At 42.7% G+C, this 18,948-nt stretch overlaps 1 protein-coding gene across 10 annotated transcripts in view; it reads right to left on the reverse strand.

Annotated features, from left to right (window-relative positions):
• Positions 1–18,948, reverse strand: part of LOC103659730 (aldehyde oxidase) — a 161,516-nt gene that overhangs the window by 91,513 nt on the left and 51,055 nt on the right. For all 10 annotated transcript variants that reach the window (XR_005837875.1, XR_005837867.1, XR_005837866.1 and 7 more), the window contains exons 21-27: positions 18,564–18,688; positions 16,632–16,765; positions 15,366–15,453; positions 11,220–11,306; positions 10,201–10,392; positions 8,218–8,445; positions 3,023–3,118 (exon numbers count right to left, since the gene is read on the reverse strand). Coding sequence is in view for 1 of the 10 variants with exons in the window: in XM_040642184.1 (XP_040498118.1) it covers positions 3,023–3,118; positions 8,218–8,445; positions 10,201–10,392; positions 11,220–11,306; positions 15,366–15,453; positions 16,632–16,765; positions 18,564–18,688 (950 nt within the window). In the remaining 9 variants the exon portion in view is untranslated. The remainder of the gene's footprint in view (positions 1–3,022; positions 3,119–8,217; positions 8,446–10,200; positions 10,393–11,219; positions 11,307–15,365; positions 15,454–16,631; positions 16,766–18,563; positions 18,689–18,948) is intronic.

Consider the following 18,948-nt stretch of genomic DNA (forward strand, 5'->3'; position numbering starts at 1 on the left):
TTCCGATCCATGAGCATGGAATATTTTTCCATATTTTTGTGTCTTCTTCAATGTCCGTCAGGAGTGATTTATAGTTTCTAGAATATAGATCCTTTACGTCTCTGATTAAGTTAATTCCAAGGTAACGTATGATTTTTGGTGCTATTGTAAATGGGATGGATTCCCTAATTTCTCTTTCTTCAGTCTCCTTATTCGTGTATAGAAATGCAACTGATTTCTGAGCATTGATTTTGTATCCCGCCACATTACTGAATTGCTCTATAACTTCTAATAGTTTGGGAGTGGATTCTTTTGGGTTTTCCATAAGAGTATCATGTCATCTGCGAAGAGAGACATTTTGACTTCTTCTTTGCCATTTTGGATACCTTTTATCCCTTTTTGTTGTCTGACTGCTATTGCCAGGACTTCTAGTACTATGTTGAATAAAAGTGGCGAGAGTGGGCATTCTTGTCGTGTTCCTGATCTTACGGGAAAGGCTTCCAGCTTTTCCCCATTGAGAATAATATTCGCTTTAGGCTTTTCATAGATGGCTTTGATGAGATTAAGAAATGTACCATCTATTCCTACACTCTGAAGGGTTTTAATCAGGAAAGGATGCTGTATTTTGTCAAATGCTTTTTCTGCATCAATTGAGAGGATCATAAATAAACTCCAAATGGATGAAAGAATATGATGTATCACGCTGATTGATTTGCGAATATTGAACCACGCTTGCATCCCAGGTATGAATCCCACTTGATCGTGATGGATAATCCTTTTAATGTACTGTGGGATCCTATTAGCCAGGATCTTGTTGAGGATTTTGGCATCCATATTCATCAGGGATATCGGTCTGTAATTCTCCTTTTTGATGGGGTCTTTGCCTGGTTTGGGGATCAAGGTAATATTGGCCTCATAGAATGAGTTTGGTAGCTTTCCTTCTGTTTCTATTTTTTGAAATAGCTTTAGGAGAATAGGTATTATTTCTTCTTTGAATGTTTGGTAGAATTCCCCAGGAAAACCGTCCGGGCCTGGAGTTTTGTTATTTGGAAGGTTGTTTATCACTGACTCAATTTCTTCATAATTAATTGGCCTGTTTAAGAAATCAATTTCTTCCTGTTTCAATCTTGGTAGTTTATAGGTTTCCAGGAAGGATTCCATCTCTTCCAGATTGCTTAGTTTATTGGCATATAGCTGTTGATAAAAATTTCTAATAATCCTTCCAATTTCAATGGTGTTCGTCGTGACCTCTCCTTTTTCATTCATAATTTTAATAATCTGGGTCCTTTCTCTTTTCTTTTGGATAAGTCTTGCCAGTGGTCTGTCAATTTTATTGATTCTCTCAAAGAACCAGCTTCTAGTCCTGTTGATCTGCTCTACTGTACTTCTGGTTTCTGCTTGATTGATTTCAGCTCTAATTTTGGTCAACTGCTTCCTCGTGCGTGGATTAGGCCTGTCCCTCTGTTGCTGTTCCAGCTTCTTGAGGTGAGAATATAAAAACTGCATTTTAGATGTGTTCCCTCTCTCGCTGGCTGTCTCTCTGTCACATAAATAAATAAAAATCTTTTAAAAAAAAAAGGTTAAAAATTGAGCTACCCTATGATCCAGCCATTGCACTACTGGGTATTTACCCCAAAGATACAGACGTAGTGAAGAGAAGGGCCATATGCACCCCAATGTTCATAGCAGCATTGTCCACAATAGCTAAATCATGGAAGGAACTGAGATGCCCTTCAACAGATGACTGGATTAAGAAGTTGTGGTCCATATATACAATGGAATATTACTCAGCTATCAGAAAGAACGAGTTCTCAACATTTGCTGCAACATGGACGGCACTGGAGGAGATAATGCTAAGTGAAATAAGTCAAGCAGAGAAAGACAACTATCATATGATTTCTCTCTGGAATGGAACATAAGAACTAGGAAGATCGGTAGGGGAAGAAAGGGATAAAGAAAGGGGGGTAATCAGAAGGGGGAATGAAGCATGAGAGACTATGGACTCTGAGAAACAAACTGAGGGCCTCAGAGGGGAGGGGGGCAGGGGAATGGGACAGACCAGTGATGGGTAGTAAGGAGGGCACGTATTGCATGGTGCACTGGGTGTTACACACAACTAATGAATCATTGAACTTTACATCGGAAACCGGGGATGTACTGTATGGTGACTAACATAATATAATAAAAAAACATTAAAAAAAAGAAATACCAGATATGATTTATATTATCAATTGTTCAAAATCCTAAGAAAGGCAAGAAATAGTGCAATACATCAGAATCGACACATCTTTTTATTGGCCAGCGAAGGTTCAAAAAAGACACCTCACTTGTCAATACTGGTGTCCCCCTTTGTAAAAGTTTGCAAGCCTCTTGGTTTTGACAAAACATCTACATTAGTACCTGTTCTCACTCACTGAAATAAATCTGAAGAGGATTTCCACTTTTACGAAAAAAGGTGAAGAGCAAAACTAGTGCTCCGTGTGCACCCCCAGCGGCGAAAGTGGCCCCCCAAGCTCCCTCCCTGGGAGCACGTGCTGCTCAGCCTCTCGGCTTCAAGCCGCAGAGCTCCGAGCTGCATCTGTCAGCGTCTGCACTTTATCTCCATTTATTTCATACGTCCATCAGCAAATCAGAAAATAAGAGGTTATTTTGGGGGTCCAGAAAGGCTCAAAAATATTTTCATATAAATTAATGGTAATTACATCTTTGCTTTACGCCATTTCGGTTTACAAAAGGTTTCAAAGGAATGCTCTATTTTCAGATGGTGGGATGGGTGTAGACCCAAAGGAAAGCAACAAATAAAGACACAATCTTCTGTAGCAATAAGACACCTGAGACTCTTCTGTTCCATTCTTTTAGGACGTTCAGTTACAAAACTGGCTGGTTTACACAGTTTCTGTTAACAGCTTAACAATTTAAGCTGTCAAAGCTAAAATCTCGTATCTTTTCCATTATGGAACAGAGGATACACATTCACGGTTTTTCTCTCATACATGCAGCTGCAAACACTCACCCAACTTAATCCAATTAGTTGCATACTTACCTGAATCATTTTCGTGTGGACGCCCTGACCCATTTCAATCCCACCATGCGTCACCAGCACAGACCCATCCAGGTAAATGTGAACCAAGGCAGCAGCCTAACCAAAAAAGATGACAAGAGTTTCCATGATCTTTTGGACTGATATTATCACACGTCCTGTCAATTAAAACATTTTCCCTGGAGAGTAATGTATAGAATTATCAAATCACTCTATGGGACACCTGAAACTAATACAATGCTGTATGTTAATTATCCTGGAATTAAAATGAAAAACATGTAATAAACTGTTCTAAGCTCAAAGACATACAGAACAGGCCATGGGGTGAACCTGACCCATTCTGTAGCTTGCCAACCCTTACTTTAGTAGTTTAACGTTAAATGATAACCAGATGTCGGGGCGCTTGGGTGGCACAGCGGTTAAGCGTCTGCCTTTGGCTCAGGGCGTGATCCTGGCATTGTGGGATCAAGCCCCACATCAGGCTCTTCCGCTATGAGCCTGCTTCTTCCTCTCCCACTCCCCCTGCTTGTGTTGCCTCTCTCGCTGGCTATCTCTATCTCTGTCGAATAAATAAATCTTTAAAAAAAATGATAACCAGATGTCAGCATAGAAAATTGCCCTCAAAAACCAAATATGTGCTTCACTGTCAGTCTATTCTAGAGGGTATTAAAAAGTACCAGATGAAAATAAATAAATAAATAGAATAAAACATTTTCCCTGGAAATGATCCCCTCCTTTCCATCCCACTGCCCTGAGAACACAGAGCAGAGTCAGGCCAGTTCTGGGGCAAGAGCTGTCTCACGATTGCTGCACAAGACACTGGGCTGTCAGGGGATGGCTTTGAGGCCGGGGCAGGACAGGGCTGGGGCAGGACGACGTTCCTCAAGTTACTATTCCCTCATGAGGACATTTGAGGATCTCCCTAATCCAGAGTGGAACAACAATCTAGGTTTGGGGTTTGGTTTTTTTGGGGGGGGGTCAGTTATAAAATGCCAAATTCAGTGCAGATAGGTTGGGGCAGAGGAGAATGGTTTACGTTCAACACATATTCCCATAGTTGTAGGTATGATAGAAACACAAACAAAAACCCAAATAAGACGGGACACACAGACATGGTTTGCTACAAAAGGAGCCAAGCCTACCCCAAATTACCCTGGCCCAGAATTGCAGGGCTTTAGTTGGAAGGGAACTTGGAAGTAATCTTATCTAACTGTACAGCTCCCCACGGGGACCCAGAAAGAACCAAACTGCTGACACAGAATTAAAGGATGCTGTAATCAGAAACATCCAGACTCTAGCTAAACATGTTTTATAATCAACACGAATGTGCCTTCTTGCAATTCTGTCCACGCTAGACTAAGGGGGATGAAGATATCCCAGGGGGCTGCGGAAAACAAGGATGGCCTTTTCACTTGGCGTCTCTAGTGTAAGAGCGGTATTAACAGCATGTGGTCCTAGCAAAAATGCTTCTAGGGCTCCACTGCGGTTTAGGAAGCCTTGCAAAGCACACCTCTGTAGCTGTTCAACTGGGAGATGCCAACCTCATAGGTGTGGTCTAGGCCAGCAAGGGGTAACTTAAAGCTCTGTCAGCTAGTTTCCTAATATCTAAACTTGTAGGCAGTGTGGCACAAAAATCTAGGATTTGTAAAGGCAGGGTTTTCAGAAAGTTCTAGCAACAAGCTGCTATGTAAATAACAAAGCGGAAATTTTAGTAAACCTTCATTACTCGGATTACTTATAAACAACCCTGGTCATAAGTGAAAGTCAATGGAATCACATGACAATCACCAGATACACCCAAGGAAGGAAGCACATCCCTACATCCATTCTCTGATGACAAGAAGGACCTTCATTGCCACTTGTGGGCCACAAACCACACCTGGAGGACTGCCTCTTTATTGGTATCCAAGGGTTTACATGACTCCAGTGAAACAGAAGCTTCTAAGACACTGACAGTGAAAATGGGCTCTCGTTACCTCGGTCAGCAAGTGTATACCAGGGATGATTCAAATAGGGACACAGGGATACCCTTTCTCAGCCCAAAGGAAAATTTTAGAACCTTGAGGAAGGCATCGTTGCCATGATAATCATGCCTGAGAGCCTTGGGAGGATGCAGCAGAGTGTGTCCTACTGTTTGTTCACCCATCACTCCTGGAAATACCATCTTGGGATCCTGACCATTTGTTCTCAAAATAATAAAGCTAGGGAGTGGCATCCCCTACAGAGAGCCTAGTGCCGGCTTCCCTGGCGCTCATCAGACGCCAGGTGATGGCGGCTGCAAGGGCTGCCCCTGGGCTCCATTCTCCGCCACTGCATTGCTCTCTGCTAGAATGGAAGCCCCCCTGAAAGGAAGGGCCATGTCCTGAGGCATCCTTGGAATACAACATAGTGTCTCATAGTAAGCGCCCAATAAAAGTCCGATAAATGAGTTTACAACAGCAGAGCGATTTGATCTGTTTCTGAAGCTTCTCAAGTCTGTACTTGGCCTCCTTGGCTCTGCAAGCAAGCCAGTAGTTGCTTGTGGCAAGCTTCCACATGTGCTGGAGCCACATTCACAGTGGACTGCGCATTTCCTCCAGCGTGTGACCCTGCTGGCCACGGGGCTCCGCCTGCGTGGGACTGCTGAGGAACGCGTTCCCTGTGCTGCTGCCAGCCCCTCGGGTCATTGAAAATGTCCAGTTTGGTTCAGTTGAGTGGCACCACCGGATGGTGCGTTGTTATCCCCATGAAGGAAAATTCGGCAAAGCTTCATATATGAAATGGGCACGACTGGAGCATGAGAACAGACGGTTCTCCGACACAAATCGGGGGCTTGGTCTGTGAAATCTAAATCATCGGGCAGGGACTGCTGGGGCTGGATTCCCAAAGTGTCTCAGCCACTCGAGCATTTGCGTTTCTACCCTGTGTCAGGCACGATGCCAAAGTACTGGGGATGCGGAGGTTAATCAGGTCTTGTCTGCTCCTCCGTGCCCACAGGCTGGTCCTTAAATACAGCGGAGGGGAGGTACGTGTGAGCCCCTCAGCTGTCGCGGGCACAGGGGCTGCCTCTGCTCAGGCAGATGGCACCGGATGATGAAGAAACGTGACCAGATGGCCTCGAAGTCCACTCCTCGTTCTGTGGCATCCGTGGTCCTTGTCCTTGGACAAGAAAGTGAACGCCTCTGGGCTTCAATTTCTCCTTCTATAAAACAGAATCACACCTACCCAAGGAAAGTGAAGTGGGACATTACGAATCCCCCAGCCTTGGGCTTTATAATATCCTTCTTAGTTCCTTCCCTCCTTTACTTGGTTTGCTTCTGGATCGCCTTTCGGCAAATGGCTTCTGGGGAGCAGCTTGCCTGATCTCAGACCTCTCGATTCGGCCCTACACCAGTGTTTCTTTCCAGCATGGCAGCTGGTGTCCAGGGGAAGATGGGTAGAGCTGGTGGTCTGAGAATGAAGTCGTACTGCTGGCTGTTGTCTGGTTTCCTCTGGGCTGAGCTGAATACCACCTCAGGTCCCACCAAATGGTGCTATGGAGATGCAGCTTGATGGAGCTGAGAAAACTGCTTCTGGAGCCTCTTAGACCTAAGCCCCCACCCCCGGTACCACCTCTCTCCAGACATGAGGCTTCAGGCAAGTTATTTTCGCTCTTGAAGCCTCAGCTTCCTCACCATTAAATGAGGCTACAAATCTTATAGGTTGTCCTGAGGGTTGAATGAGATAAAATCTAAAAGGGGTGCTCAGTAATTATCATTATTTCTTAGATAAAGAATTTTTGAGAAATTTCTGATACAGAAAATGGGCCAGGTCTGGTCCATTGTGGAGACCTGATGTTAGGTAAGGGCAACAGTTAAGTAGAGACAGTCTACCGTGTCAACCACGGCTTTATGCCCTGGGGTTGCCCGGAGATCCGTAAATAATAGGAACTGTTTTCCTCAGGGGTCCTGGCTGGTCTGCTCAGGGGCTGATGGACCAGACTGATCTCTTTGTTAGCTGCCCACTCATCAGTCTACCCCCAAGCCACAGACTGAGATTCACTGCTCACTAACCCTTTCTTAGTGGTGGTTTTCTCCTCTCCCCTCCTTCTGAATAATCTTGGTTTTGCCTTTATTCTTGCGTTTATTCCTCTTGACTGTCTCACTCATCTGGGTAAATTGTGTGCAGATGGCTAAATGTCTCTGTGTTTTTTCTGCCATCACAAACCGGGAGGAATGGGACGGCTGCAAAAGAGATCACCGCTTGTATTGCTATGATACTCCTCTGAGCTACTACTGGTCTAACCAAGCGTGGAACATTCTCATGATCACACCAAAGCTGAGCCAGGATGGTTAGGTGAATGGATCAACATGGGAATGAAGGAAGAACCTTCCTAGCCATTTTTTTTTTTTTTTTTTTTGGCCTCCTCTGCTCCCTTACACACAGCATACTCACTAGTGCTCACAGCTCCACCTCCATTTATCCCTAATCGGTCATTACTCAAAGCATGGTTTGAATTCTGCAAAGGGGAGTGACAACGGTTTTGAGGGCTCTGCCACCTTCTCTACATATGTGTATGTATATGCAAAGATATATGTAAGAAGGTAGATAAGGGGTCCCACATTACTGTGGTAGAGTGAGCTAGAATAGTGCAGACCACCAGCTGTTCAGGTATGTTTCATTCAAGAATGAGGGGGCAGAAGCAGCAAGTGGGATTTAGCAAACAAAAACAAGCAGGGAATTTATTTAATCAATTGAAGAAACCACAAGAACAGATTTCTGGTCCCCCTTTTCACATTTTAAACAGCTCAGAAGTAAGCAAACTTCTAAAATTCTGTTTTAACAAAATTATTTAAATGATTTACTTTTCTGGGTTTAGTTTATCCCACCCCCCAAATGCCACACAACTTCCCATTTCTGTTTCATGGTCCAGGAACACAGCAGCCCAGAAGAGCTGGAACAGGAGTCTTGGCAGTCATCCATCCCATCATCTTACTTCATACTTGAATGATCTGGGCCCAGAGCAAGTTGACTCAGGGCCAAAAGCAGATACCAGGTCTCCCAATTTCCCAGCAAGAATGCTTGTCACTAACCCTGGGGATTCCTGCAAAGGAGCTCTTAAATTCTCTGGAAATAAACTAGCTTGACTGAGGACAACTTTGGGGAAGCTTTACAAACAGGCATTGGAACCCTATGGCTAACTGGCCAACACCCTCTGATTGGTCGTTTGGGGAACTGACCTGACCAGCAGCGACTGAGCCAAGACCAACAGGAAACTTCAGGGGGACCACAGCCAGCCCTTTTTTCTTCCAATAATTCTCCGAATTGAATTTTTCTACAGCCGCTTTCCTCAGGGAGTAGGAAGACATGTCCATACATTCTTTCCAACACTGAATCAGGTTCTTGGCATTAATCTCTTGTTTGTAGGGTGTTTGATCAATTTCCTTGTACATGTTTATCATTCGGACCTATAAAAGAAAAGGAGATCAAAATGAGAGGAGAGGCAACAGATGTAATCTTTTCCATCCACTGTCCTCCTAGTCAAGTTCTTCTCATCCTATCAGGCCCAAACTGAGTTCCACTTCCTCCTTGTTGAAGCCCTTCCTGAAGCCTACACTACCCAAAGCCTCTATCAGATATGTTAGCACTTACATGCTTTCTATGCTGCTCTGGTGTAAGTTCAAAGGGAGGCATCCTTTCCTTCTATTTCTTATATAACTCAGTACAGTCCTGGTATACTGTAGACTCCTCTAATTCTAGTTGCGTTTGTGAACATCTATTGAAAGGTAATCCTAAATTTAACTTCTAGGCTATATGACCTACACAATTTGGATTGTTCAGATGCTGTGGCAAGATAAGACTACTCATCCTAGTTATCGGTTATGTTTAAACAAACTTTTATATTTGTTTAAACAAACTTTTATATTTGTTTAAACATAACCGATAACTAGGATAAAGAACAAATTAAGATTCTTTTTTTAAAAGATTTATTTATTTATTTATGAGAGAGAGAGAGCGAGAGAGAGCAACTGAGCATAAGCAGGAAGAGCAGAGGGAGAGGGAGAGAGAATCTCAAGCAGACTCCATGCTCAGTGCAGAGCCTGACTTGGGGCTTGATCTCTCAACCCTGAGATCATTACCTGAACTGAAACCAGGAGTCAGATGCTTAACCAACTGAGCCACCCAGGCGCCCCGGGGAAGGCAGTGTTTTTAAGGATGACTGTTCTCTCCTCCGACTTCCTCAGGGGTGGAGGGAGATCATTATCTAATTCTCCCTATGCTACCAAATGTGACAGAACATCTGGGAGGGAGGCTGTGACGAGATGGCCAGAAGGGAGGGCAGGGGCCCCCAGAAGTTCAAGAGACATAAAGAAAATGGCTCCTGCCTAGGGCCACAGAGTCTACTATTGAATAGAAAGAAAGAAGACAGATGACGTGGGGACTGGGGCTTTCCAAAGTTTGTTGCAGCATGGGGCAAAGAGGTATCATGAAACACTGTATGAGGTGCCAGCTAAGGGAAGCTGGAAATTTAACCCACCCTCAGAGGGGCCGTCCATTTCTGAGAGAGCTAGCAGAAATGGAGGCCACAGAAACATACTTGAAAAGTGGCTACATCTAAGCAAGGAGGGGACAAGAGCTCGCTGGGCAGACGCTGTTTCCTCTGGTCCTCCTCTCCCTCTCCACCCCAATAGCACAGCAGAAGGTACAGAGCGGAGAAGGGGGGAAAGAAAGCACACCATGTCTCCTCACCCTAACTCTGCTCCAGGATTCTGACTGCAAGAGGCACAGGAGGGGAACAGAGCTTGTTAATGAATAAAATTGGGACCGAGACTTCAAGAACAGAAAGGAAACTATTTTAGTAACTGAAATGACTGAAATTTTATGACAGCTGCCTGAGATGTTCAGGGAAGCAGAGAAAAGAAGGGCTTGACAGAACTCGTTCGCAGCAGTTATGTCCTCAACCGATGGAGACTTCTCACTGAATGAGCTGGAATCCAAAGCTTCAATATCCTCTGTCTCCAGGAATTTTTGGGGAAGAGCCTGGGTAAGACAAGGATCACTGAGCTTTGGAGTCCTGGCTCTGTCTTAACTAGTTAGCTGGGTTACCTTAGGCACATCATTTAGCCCCTCTGGATCCAAATTCCTCAACCTGAATGACCCCCAATGGTCCTCCCTGCTCTGGAGCTAGATGTCTTATGTATGAGAGATTAGTTTAGCATTACCTTCTCAGGGGCCAAACCACACCTGGCTGCCACTTCGGTGATACAGGACTCAGTGATGAGCCCTGCCTGAGGAAAGCCAAAGCCACGCAGAGCTGTGTTGGATGGAAGGTTGGTTCTGCACGCCCATGCCCGGCAGCGCAGGTTGGGAAACTTGTAAGCATTTTCCATCTTCAGAAGTCCCATTTCTATCACCTGGGGAAATCCAGAGTTGGTGTGATCAGATTCTCATCCTTCCATGCCTATTTTGCCCTCCTGAAACGGAAGACCAAAACCAGGCCAGAAATGACCAACTCTCTCTACATCACATCCAAACATGCTAAAACAGACCCATGTCCTAAATGAAAAGAATTTTTATTATAAAATCATTTTTAAGGATTTGAATAATTTTTCTTTTGGAATCGTCATTTTTAATTTTCGTATTTTAGGGCTAATGCATTTTTCCCCCCAGGTTTCAGACAGCTGCCAAAGACTCTGAAGCATTCATAGGCTCTAAACACTGGGTCTACAGAATCTAATGAATAAAATATCCTGCAAAGCCTGAAAAAAAAAAAAGTTTTGGTATTTGGTCTAATGCACTGGTTCTCAACCAGGGGTGATTTTGTCCTCTGTCTTCCCTGGTAATGTCCGGAGACACTTTGAGCTGTTGAGACCAGTGGGTAGCTATGCCACTGACATCTAGTCAGTAGAGGCCAAAAATGCTGCTTGACATCCTGCCGTGCACAGGACAGCCCGACGATGAAGAATGATCCAGGCCAGAATATCAATAGAGCTGTGGTGGAGGTCTAATGCTTGCATTTGGGAAAAGAACTCTAGGTACAGGAAACCTGGAAAAAATATACAGACACAGACGTAGCAAGTATCTCCAGGCTCACTCTGGGGGTGCCAGTAACACATGGCTATCCCTGCAATGTGGGTATTTATTTTTTTATTAAAATGTATATAACTACTGAACATTTTCTGAATTATATCATTTTATGTAATGCTTTCCAGAATGTGAACTTGCTTCTTAAAGCACTTACAAGTAATGACTCATCCAGGGAGGCGCCTCCATTGCTATAATGCTGCATATCCAGGGCCAAGATTCTGCCATCATTCATGAACCCAGCCTAGGAAAAGAGAACTGATCTTTAACGCTGGTTCTGGGGACCATGTCTCTCTACATTTTACTTTGTCACTTGGAAATCCTCCTCATATAGATAAAAAGCCTAATGACATTGGATTTGGCAATGATTTCTTGGATATGACACCAAAAGCAGAGACAACAAAAGAAAAAAAATAGATAAATCAGATATATCAAAGTTTAAAACTTCCATATATCAAAGGATGCAATCAACAGAGTGAAGAGGCAAACCAGAGAACGGGAGGAGATTTTTCAAATCATGTATCTAATAAGGGGTTAATATCCAGTAAGTATATGAACTCCTACAACTCGACAACAACAAAAAACCCAACCTGACTAAAAACATGGATGAAGGATTTGAATAGACATTTCTCCAAAGACAATATTCAAATGTCCAGTCAGCACATGAACAGATGCTCAACATCACTGGTCATTAGGGAAATACAAATCAAAATCCCAAGACACCACCTCACATCCATTAGAATGGCTACTATAAAAAAAAAAAAAAAAAACCAACCAACCAACTAGTAACAGAAAATAGTAAGTGGAAAAATTGGACCCCCTGTGCACTGTTGGTGGAAATGTGAAATGGTGCAGCTGCTGTAGAAAACACTATGGTGGTTCCTCAAAAAATTAAAAATAGCAATATAATATAATCCAGCAACCCCATTTTGGGGTATTTATCCAAAAGCATTAAAAACAGGGTCCTGAAGAGCTATTTGTACATCTATGTTCACAGCAGCATTATTCACAGTAGCCAAGAGGTAGAAGCAACCCAAGTGTCCATCAGCAGATGAACGGATCGGCAAAACGTGGTACATACGATGGAATATTAAGGAAGGAACTCCTGTCACATGCTATAACATGGATGAACTGTGAGGACACTACGTTAAGTGAAATAAGCAGTCACAAAAGGATAAATACTGTTTGATTCCATTTATATCAGGTACCTAGCGTAGTCGGATTCCTAGCAAGTAGAATGGTGGTTTCCAGGAGGTTGCTGGGGGTGGAAGAAATGGGGACATACTGCTCTGCGGGTGCCGAGTTTCAGTTTTACAAGATGAAAAGAATTCCAGAGATGGATGGTGATGGTGGTTACGCAACAGTGTGAATGTACTTAATGACCACACTGCACACTCCAACACGGCGAAGACAGTAAATGTTACGTTGTGTGTATTTTGCCACAACTAACAGTAATTTTAAAAGGAAAAAGGAAGGGTAGACAAAGATATAAAAACACAACAAACAAAAAGCCCTCCTGGAAAATCCATTTCTACTGTTCAACCAACCCTTTTCTTTCCTCCTAAAGCAAATCAACCGCATACTTCTTAACCTCCCATTCTTGCCACAAGTCCTTGAGTTCTGGCTCCACATTTCTACCTGAACTTTCTCCCTTGATGCCACCTCATCTTCTAATCTCCGAATCTGGTGGCCTGCTCAGAATGGACTTGGCACATTTTTCTCAGAGGGCCCAGTCTGATAAAAATTCTCAACAGCATTTGGCGTTGCTGGAGGTCTTTTACATAAATACCTTCCTTGCGATTAACGTGTATCCAATACCCCTGCTTTCCACCTGCACTCTGCTTCAGTATCTCTGAGCTTATTAGAGTTTACTTTGTGATTTCTGTTGAATGGAACCAAATTCAAACCAAAGCCGTAGTCAAGGGCTTGTCCTACGATTTCCAGGAGTTTAAGTTTGAGTCCTGGCTCTGCCACTTAACTAGTTCTGTGATCTTGGCAAGCTCTATAACCTCTCTGTCTGTGAAATGGCAATAAATCAGGTAAGGCATAGAAAAATATAGGTGAGTGACTGAAACCTAGCCAGTGGTCTAAATATAAATCATTAATATTACTATTATAAGTGTTATTAATATCATCTCCTATCCTTACTCTACATCAGAAAACATCATTTTCTCATAATTATAATCACCATTATGCTTAAGGCTTCTATAACAAGTCCTTTTAATAAATTTCCGTATTGGTGAAGGACAAGGAGCCATACTGGTGAAAGGAACAAGTTTATCATTGTTCTTCCAGATTGGTTCCTCCTTCCAACTTGGTTCTTTCTCCTAGAAACCTCCAAGCCATGTTTGTGGTTTTATTCTCCCCTGGACTTTGCCAAGTTTGCCACCAACTCCTGTTTTATTTTATACTACAATGGCTCTTGGACTCATTTCTTCTACATCTTATTATCACAGCTCAGACCCCAAATATTTCATGTCTGAATGCTTCGGCTACCTCTTGATGGTCTGCATGCCTCCGCCCTCTCTCCTCCTCAGGCCATCCGGCTCAGTGCCATCATATCACCTTCCCCGAGCCACCTGTGTTTGGTTATGATACTACACCGATGAAGGATCTACCCAGTCCTACTCTTTCTTACAGGATCAAGTTTCAACCCCCATCCTGAAACTCTAGGCTCCTCTCAGTCTGGCATCGCTTAACCTAACCAGTCTTGTTTTCCACCACCCCTCAGTAATCACTGTGTGTCCTAACTCCCCTCTCTTCTTACCGTCCCTATCAAACATGCCATGTTTATCCCTCCTCTGCATTTTTGCTCTTACTATTCCCACCACCCACACGCCTTCTTTCTGACCATCTATTCTCAAAGGCCATTTATGTTTCACCTTCTCTAAGATGTCTCACGTACATACTACACTCATATTCTTCTCTCCTCCTAGTTTTACCACATGCATCTCATCTTTTAACCTGACATTATTATGTTTTCGTGATGACTTCCTATGTGTACGTTTTATTTCCCCCTTAACCCCCAAAATGTAATCTCTGGCAGAACAAAGTTCACGCTAATAAATCTTTGATTAACTGAACCAAATTCAAAATATAGCTGAGCATAAACGTGAATTGAAATAAATACATCCATTATCTCCTAAAAATATGTACACAGGCACACCAGTTGTGGTGGAGACGATGCTGTGTTCCACAAATGCTGTTGTCTTTCATCCTGGGCACACGGAAGACTACATTGCCCAGCCACCCTCGTAGTTAGATGGCAAAGTCCTGGCTCATCACATGTGAACAGAAGCAAGGTCCACACTTACACACCTGGTGCCTCAAACACCCCCCACATAACACTCTCTGTTCTCCCTCTTCCCTTGTGTTCTGCCCTCAGCAGATGACCCAATAGAGGACTCAGAGTCCCTAAGGCAGTCTCTGCAATAGAGCTTTCCGAGATGATGGCAATGTTCTCTATCTACACGTCCAATATGGCAGCCACTGGCCACATGTAGTTACTGAACTAACGCAACTGTGAAACTGAATTTTCTGTTTTATTTAACTTAGTTAATTTAAATTTACACTTGAATAGCGATATGAGCCTTGTGACTTCCATACCACGTGATGCGGTCTGAGGGGTTGATGGTGGCACTACTGCATGGAAAAAGTTTAAGTCCCTGAATAATTTTTCGGAGAAGAGTCCTCTCCTCTCCCATTCCCCACAACCCCTGCTGCTTATACTGAGCTGTTACTTGAGCAAAAAACAACACAATACAGGTTTAAGCCCCTGAGAGTTTTTAGTTGTTTATTATGGCAATCCATTCTGACAAGTTAATTTGTTTCTTACAAAGCAAAATAATAATTATTTTCTGCTATGGAAATTTTTCTAGGAATTTCTGGGACAGCGTTGTACAGAAATACCCTTGATATACTGAAAAATAAGGAACCTGTTGGCAAATAATTGTAATTTCCCAGAACACTATTGGGAATTATTCTATTTTTAGAAAATGCAGAAGTAGTCTGGTTATCAGACCTACTTTCATAGATGTATATATACTCACATGTTTTCCACTCATTCACTCTGTACCAGCCAAATCCAGTTAGTACTTTTTTACAAACTGGCATCTTTGAGTAAAGCAGATGTGAACCAGCCAGTAATCAGTGAGCATAAGGAACAGAAAGTTAAACAGAAGCAGGGTTTGTTGATTTGCTCATTGTTAGTCCCCAGGAGAGAGCAGCCCAATGCTGCCCTCTGAAAATCACGCAATGTTATCTTGATAACATAAATCCTTTCCATTCACGTTCTTCTACTCACTTTGTACTTCCCAAGGTAAGGATGGCGGCCTCCAGTGATTAACATGTCTTCTCCTCTCTCCAGAATGCAGCGGACTGCACGACCATGTCTAAAGCAGAAAAAAAGAAAGAGTGGTAAACTGTATACTTTCTGAGAAGTACTTTCTGGGGATTATATAACTCTCAGCGAGAGCTGGAGTGCCATCCACATCCATTACAGGACAACAGCACTACCGTCCCCAGGCTGTGCTGATCTCCGGCATGCGCAGTGGCCTCCCCTCCCCTTGGGTCTGGGCACAATACCTGGCATTCGATACTTATGCAAGGGAGGGTCTTGGGTGTCAGGGGCTCTAAGGTATTGCTTTGGGAGTATTTTCCATTGTGATAACAACCTCTGCTATAGGGAAACAGTCCCAAGGCTACATTATAGACTGGTTACAAATGGAGGAACTCAGGGGGTGTCTGATTACCAAGTGCTCCCTGAAAGGACAGGTCTGGAATCAAGGTCATTTTGCTTCATGGGATAAAGGAACTGACTCATATTATTCAGCAAAGAAATTAAGCCTTCTACATGTGCCTGCTCCAAAGACAATTTCCTATGGTAATGTTTTGAGATCCTTAAAGGAAAATGGTAATGTAAATAAAGGTAAGCATCACAAAAGCAAAATTGCCATTTAAATGAAGAAAATATATGTATGAATACATATATTTATTTACATATTTACTATGTATTATATAGTATATATATTTATTATACATTATATAGTAAATATAAAATATAATTATATATAAATACATTAAAGGGTAATATAGATATTATATATGTATTTATATATTTTTTGTGTATATATATTTATATACTTATAAATATTTGTGTGTGTATATATATACATATGTGTGTGTGTATATGTATATATATATATATATATATATATATATATGAAGGATTGAACTTTGTTCAAATTGTTGAACTGACCTGTATACATGTACAGGTGCTAAGGACAAGTAACCACCATCCATATAGGATTTGTTTCTGTCTACTCTTCAGGTATTTTTACTGTGGCTTTCATTCTTTTCAGTAATTGAGTCTTGTTTTGGTTCTCAGAATCTGGTATGACAATATAAGATTTAAAAAAAGTTGTAATAAGCTGGCAGCTTTGTGTATTTGTATACCATATGTGATTTTAAATAATCTTAACCCAAATTCTTCCTCCTTAATCCCAATACTGAGAATGCACAGCATGACTTCATCTCATTTTAGTCTATTTAGCAGATTTTCTCCACTTACTTGTTGGCAGCAAATGCGGTGATGGCTGCCATGATGCCGGTTTTGTAGGTCTTCCCTCCAAAAGCCCCACCAACACGCTTTACATGACACATGACCTTGTTAGCTGGGAGCTTCAAGGTCGAAGCAACTATGTCCTGTGAATGATAATAGTTCCCGTTAATCTGATCCATCTGCAGCAAGGGAGTGGGGCAGCCTTTACATGTTTTAATTCCAAAATGTTGTACACAATACAGAAACTGTGCAGCTATACTAAATAACAGGACCGCTTCCAATAACCTAAGCAAACATCCACAACTGATTTCAGTGGCATTTAGCTATTATGACATTGCAAAAACTATTTTAATATTAAGTAGTATTTTCAGTATCAACACAATATTTTTGTGCTACTATATTTTTTAAAGATTTTTTTTTTTAATTTATTCGACAGAGATAGACAGCCAGCGAGAGAGGGAACACAAGCAGGGGGAGTGGGAGAGGAAGAAGCAGGCTCATAGCGGAGTAGCCTGATGTGGGGCTCGATCCCATAACGCCGGGATCACGCCCTGAGCCGAAGGCAGACACCTAACCGCTGTACCACCCAGGCGCCCCAGAAAGAGAGTATCTTAAGCAGGCTCCACACCCAGCCCGGAGCCCAATGCAAGGCTCAATCCCACAACTCTGAGATCATGACCTGACCTGAAATCAAGAGTTGGGTGCTTAGCCAACTGAGGCAACCAGGCATCCCTGTGCTAATAAATTTTTGAAAAATTTCCCCATGAACCATAACCAAAGTATCCTTTACATACTAATCCCTTGGGATATGTTTCCTGAAGCAGTGAGATTTTGAGGCCTTGCAAACCTCTCTCAGACTGGATCTTTTCCCCACATTCTGCTGTCTCCACTGGAGGCATTTCTCACCTCCCATCTAGATTTTTGCTGAGTTGGCCTGTGGGTCCCCCCTGGATGCAGGTCTTGCTCTTTCTTGCCATCATAATGTTTGGAGGTCATTTAATCTTAACAACTCATGTTTATAGATGTGGAGCCCAAGAGGGATGAAGTGATGGGCCCAACATCACACAGGGAGTAAGGAGCAGAAAGGACTGAAATGGGACTCACCTGACCCTTCTTAATGTTCAGCTTCTAAAAGGCCTCAGTCAGCACATTCCCACATTCCTACCTGCTCTGGTAATAACATTGGCTTGTATGACCTACTGAGTCAACCGCTTTGCTTTGTTCCCCTTGCTTTCACCCTGATGCTTCAACTCGCCATTCCTAAGTGCATCCCTGATGCCAGCTTGGGCAGTCTTTGTGCCATTCCTCCTTTCTTGCATGCATGCTGCCTGGTACACAGGACACAGGAAATAGGTATTTACAGAAGGAACGAACGAATGAATGATGAATGACTGCATTTGATCTTGGTGTGGAATTGCCTAGAAATGGTCTCTTCTCACCATCTAGACAAACCTCATTCTCACTACAAATCCAAACTTAGGACTTTTATTTTCATGGACTTTCTGATGATTCTAGTCCTCAGCAAACCTAATTCTTCCACCTGTGTAAATTCTGACTTAGCTGATTAAGTATTCAGTTCCATTCTATCCAATACCATTTCCTAATTGCTTCATGTGAGTTAGGTACTTATAAGCTTTGGAGGGCAGGCTTTCCTCTTTTTTTCTTTCATATTATTAACAATGCCAAGAGTACAGCAAAAGAGACCTGCTGCCTCCATAACTGGTTCTGAAGTTATAAATCCACAAAAAAAGGTGCCTACTTTCATAACATTCTCTTAAAAGCTTTGAAATTGTATGGCTATTAATACCCAAATGGATAGGGCTGTTAGTACTCCAAATTCCTTCAGTTCCTGCAGTGACATTTTTGTCTCTAACTGTTCTTGGTATATTTTGCCAGCAGAAACCATTTAGCCACCTCCCCTCTGCAATGGCCCCATGTTACCTGTATGTATTTGGGAAATTGTGTAGAAACATAGACATCGATTTCTTGATCCTCTCCTTTGGGAACAACAAGCATGCTTTGGGTTTCCATATAAAAATGTTCTTGACCTCCTATATGTATTTCACCTGTAATAGGAAAGTACACCAGAGTCAAGGAGGCTTTCAGATAGAACATGCAGCATTCCCCCAGCTGTTTTCCCATTATGGAGAAATTCCACCAACAGTGCTATTGCTAGGACAGCAGGCTACACAGTTAAGGGCCACGAACACTTAGCTTTCATTATATCTGCAGATTTGAAGTAGAGTTCTGTATGGCTATCTGTCAAGTCTTCCAATATGGTAGGTCACAGAGTTCTAGGAAAAGGTGTGTGACATTCTAGAGTCAG

This window comes from Ursus maritimus, unplaced genomic scaffold (genome assembly GCF_017311325.1).
Source record: "Ursus maritimus isolate PB19 unplaced genomic scaffold, ASM1731132v1 scaffold_1, whole genome shotgun sequence".
Classification (NCBI taxonomy): domain Eukaryota; kingdom Metazoa; phylum Chordata; class Mammalia; order Carnivora; family Ursidae; genus Ursus; species Ursus maritimus.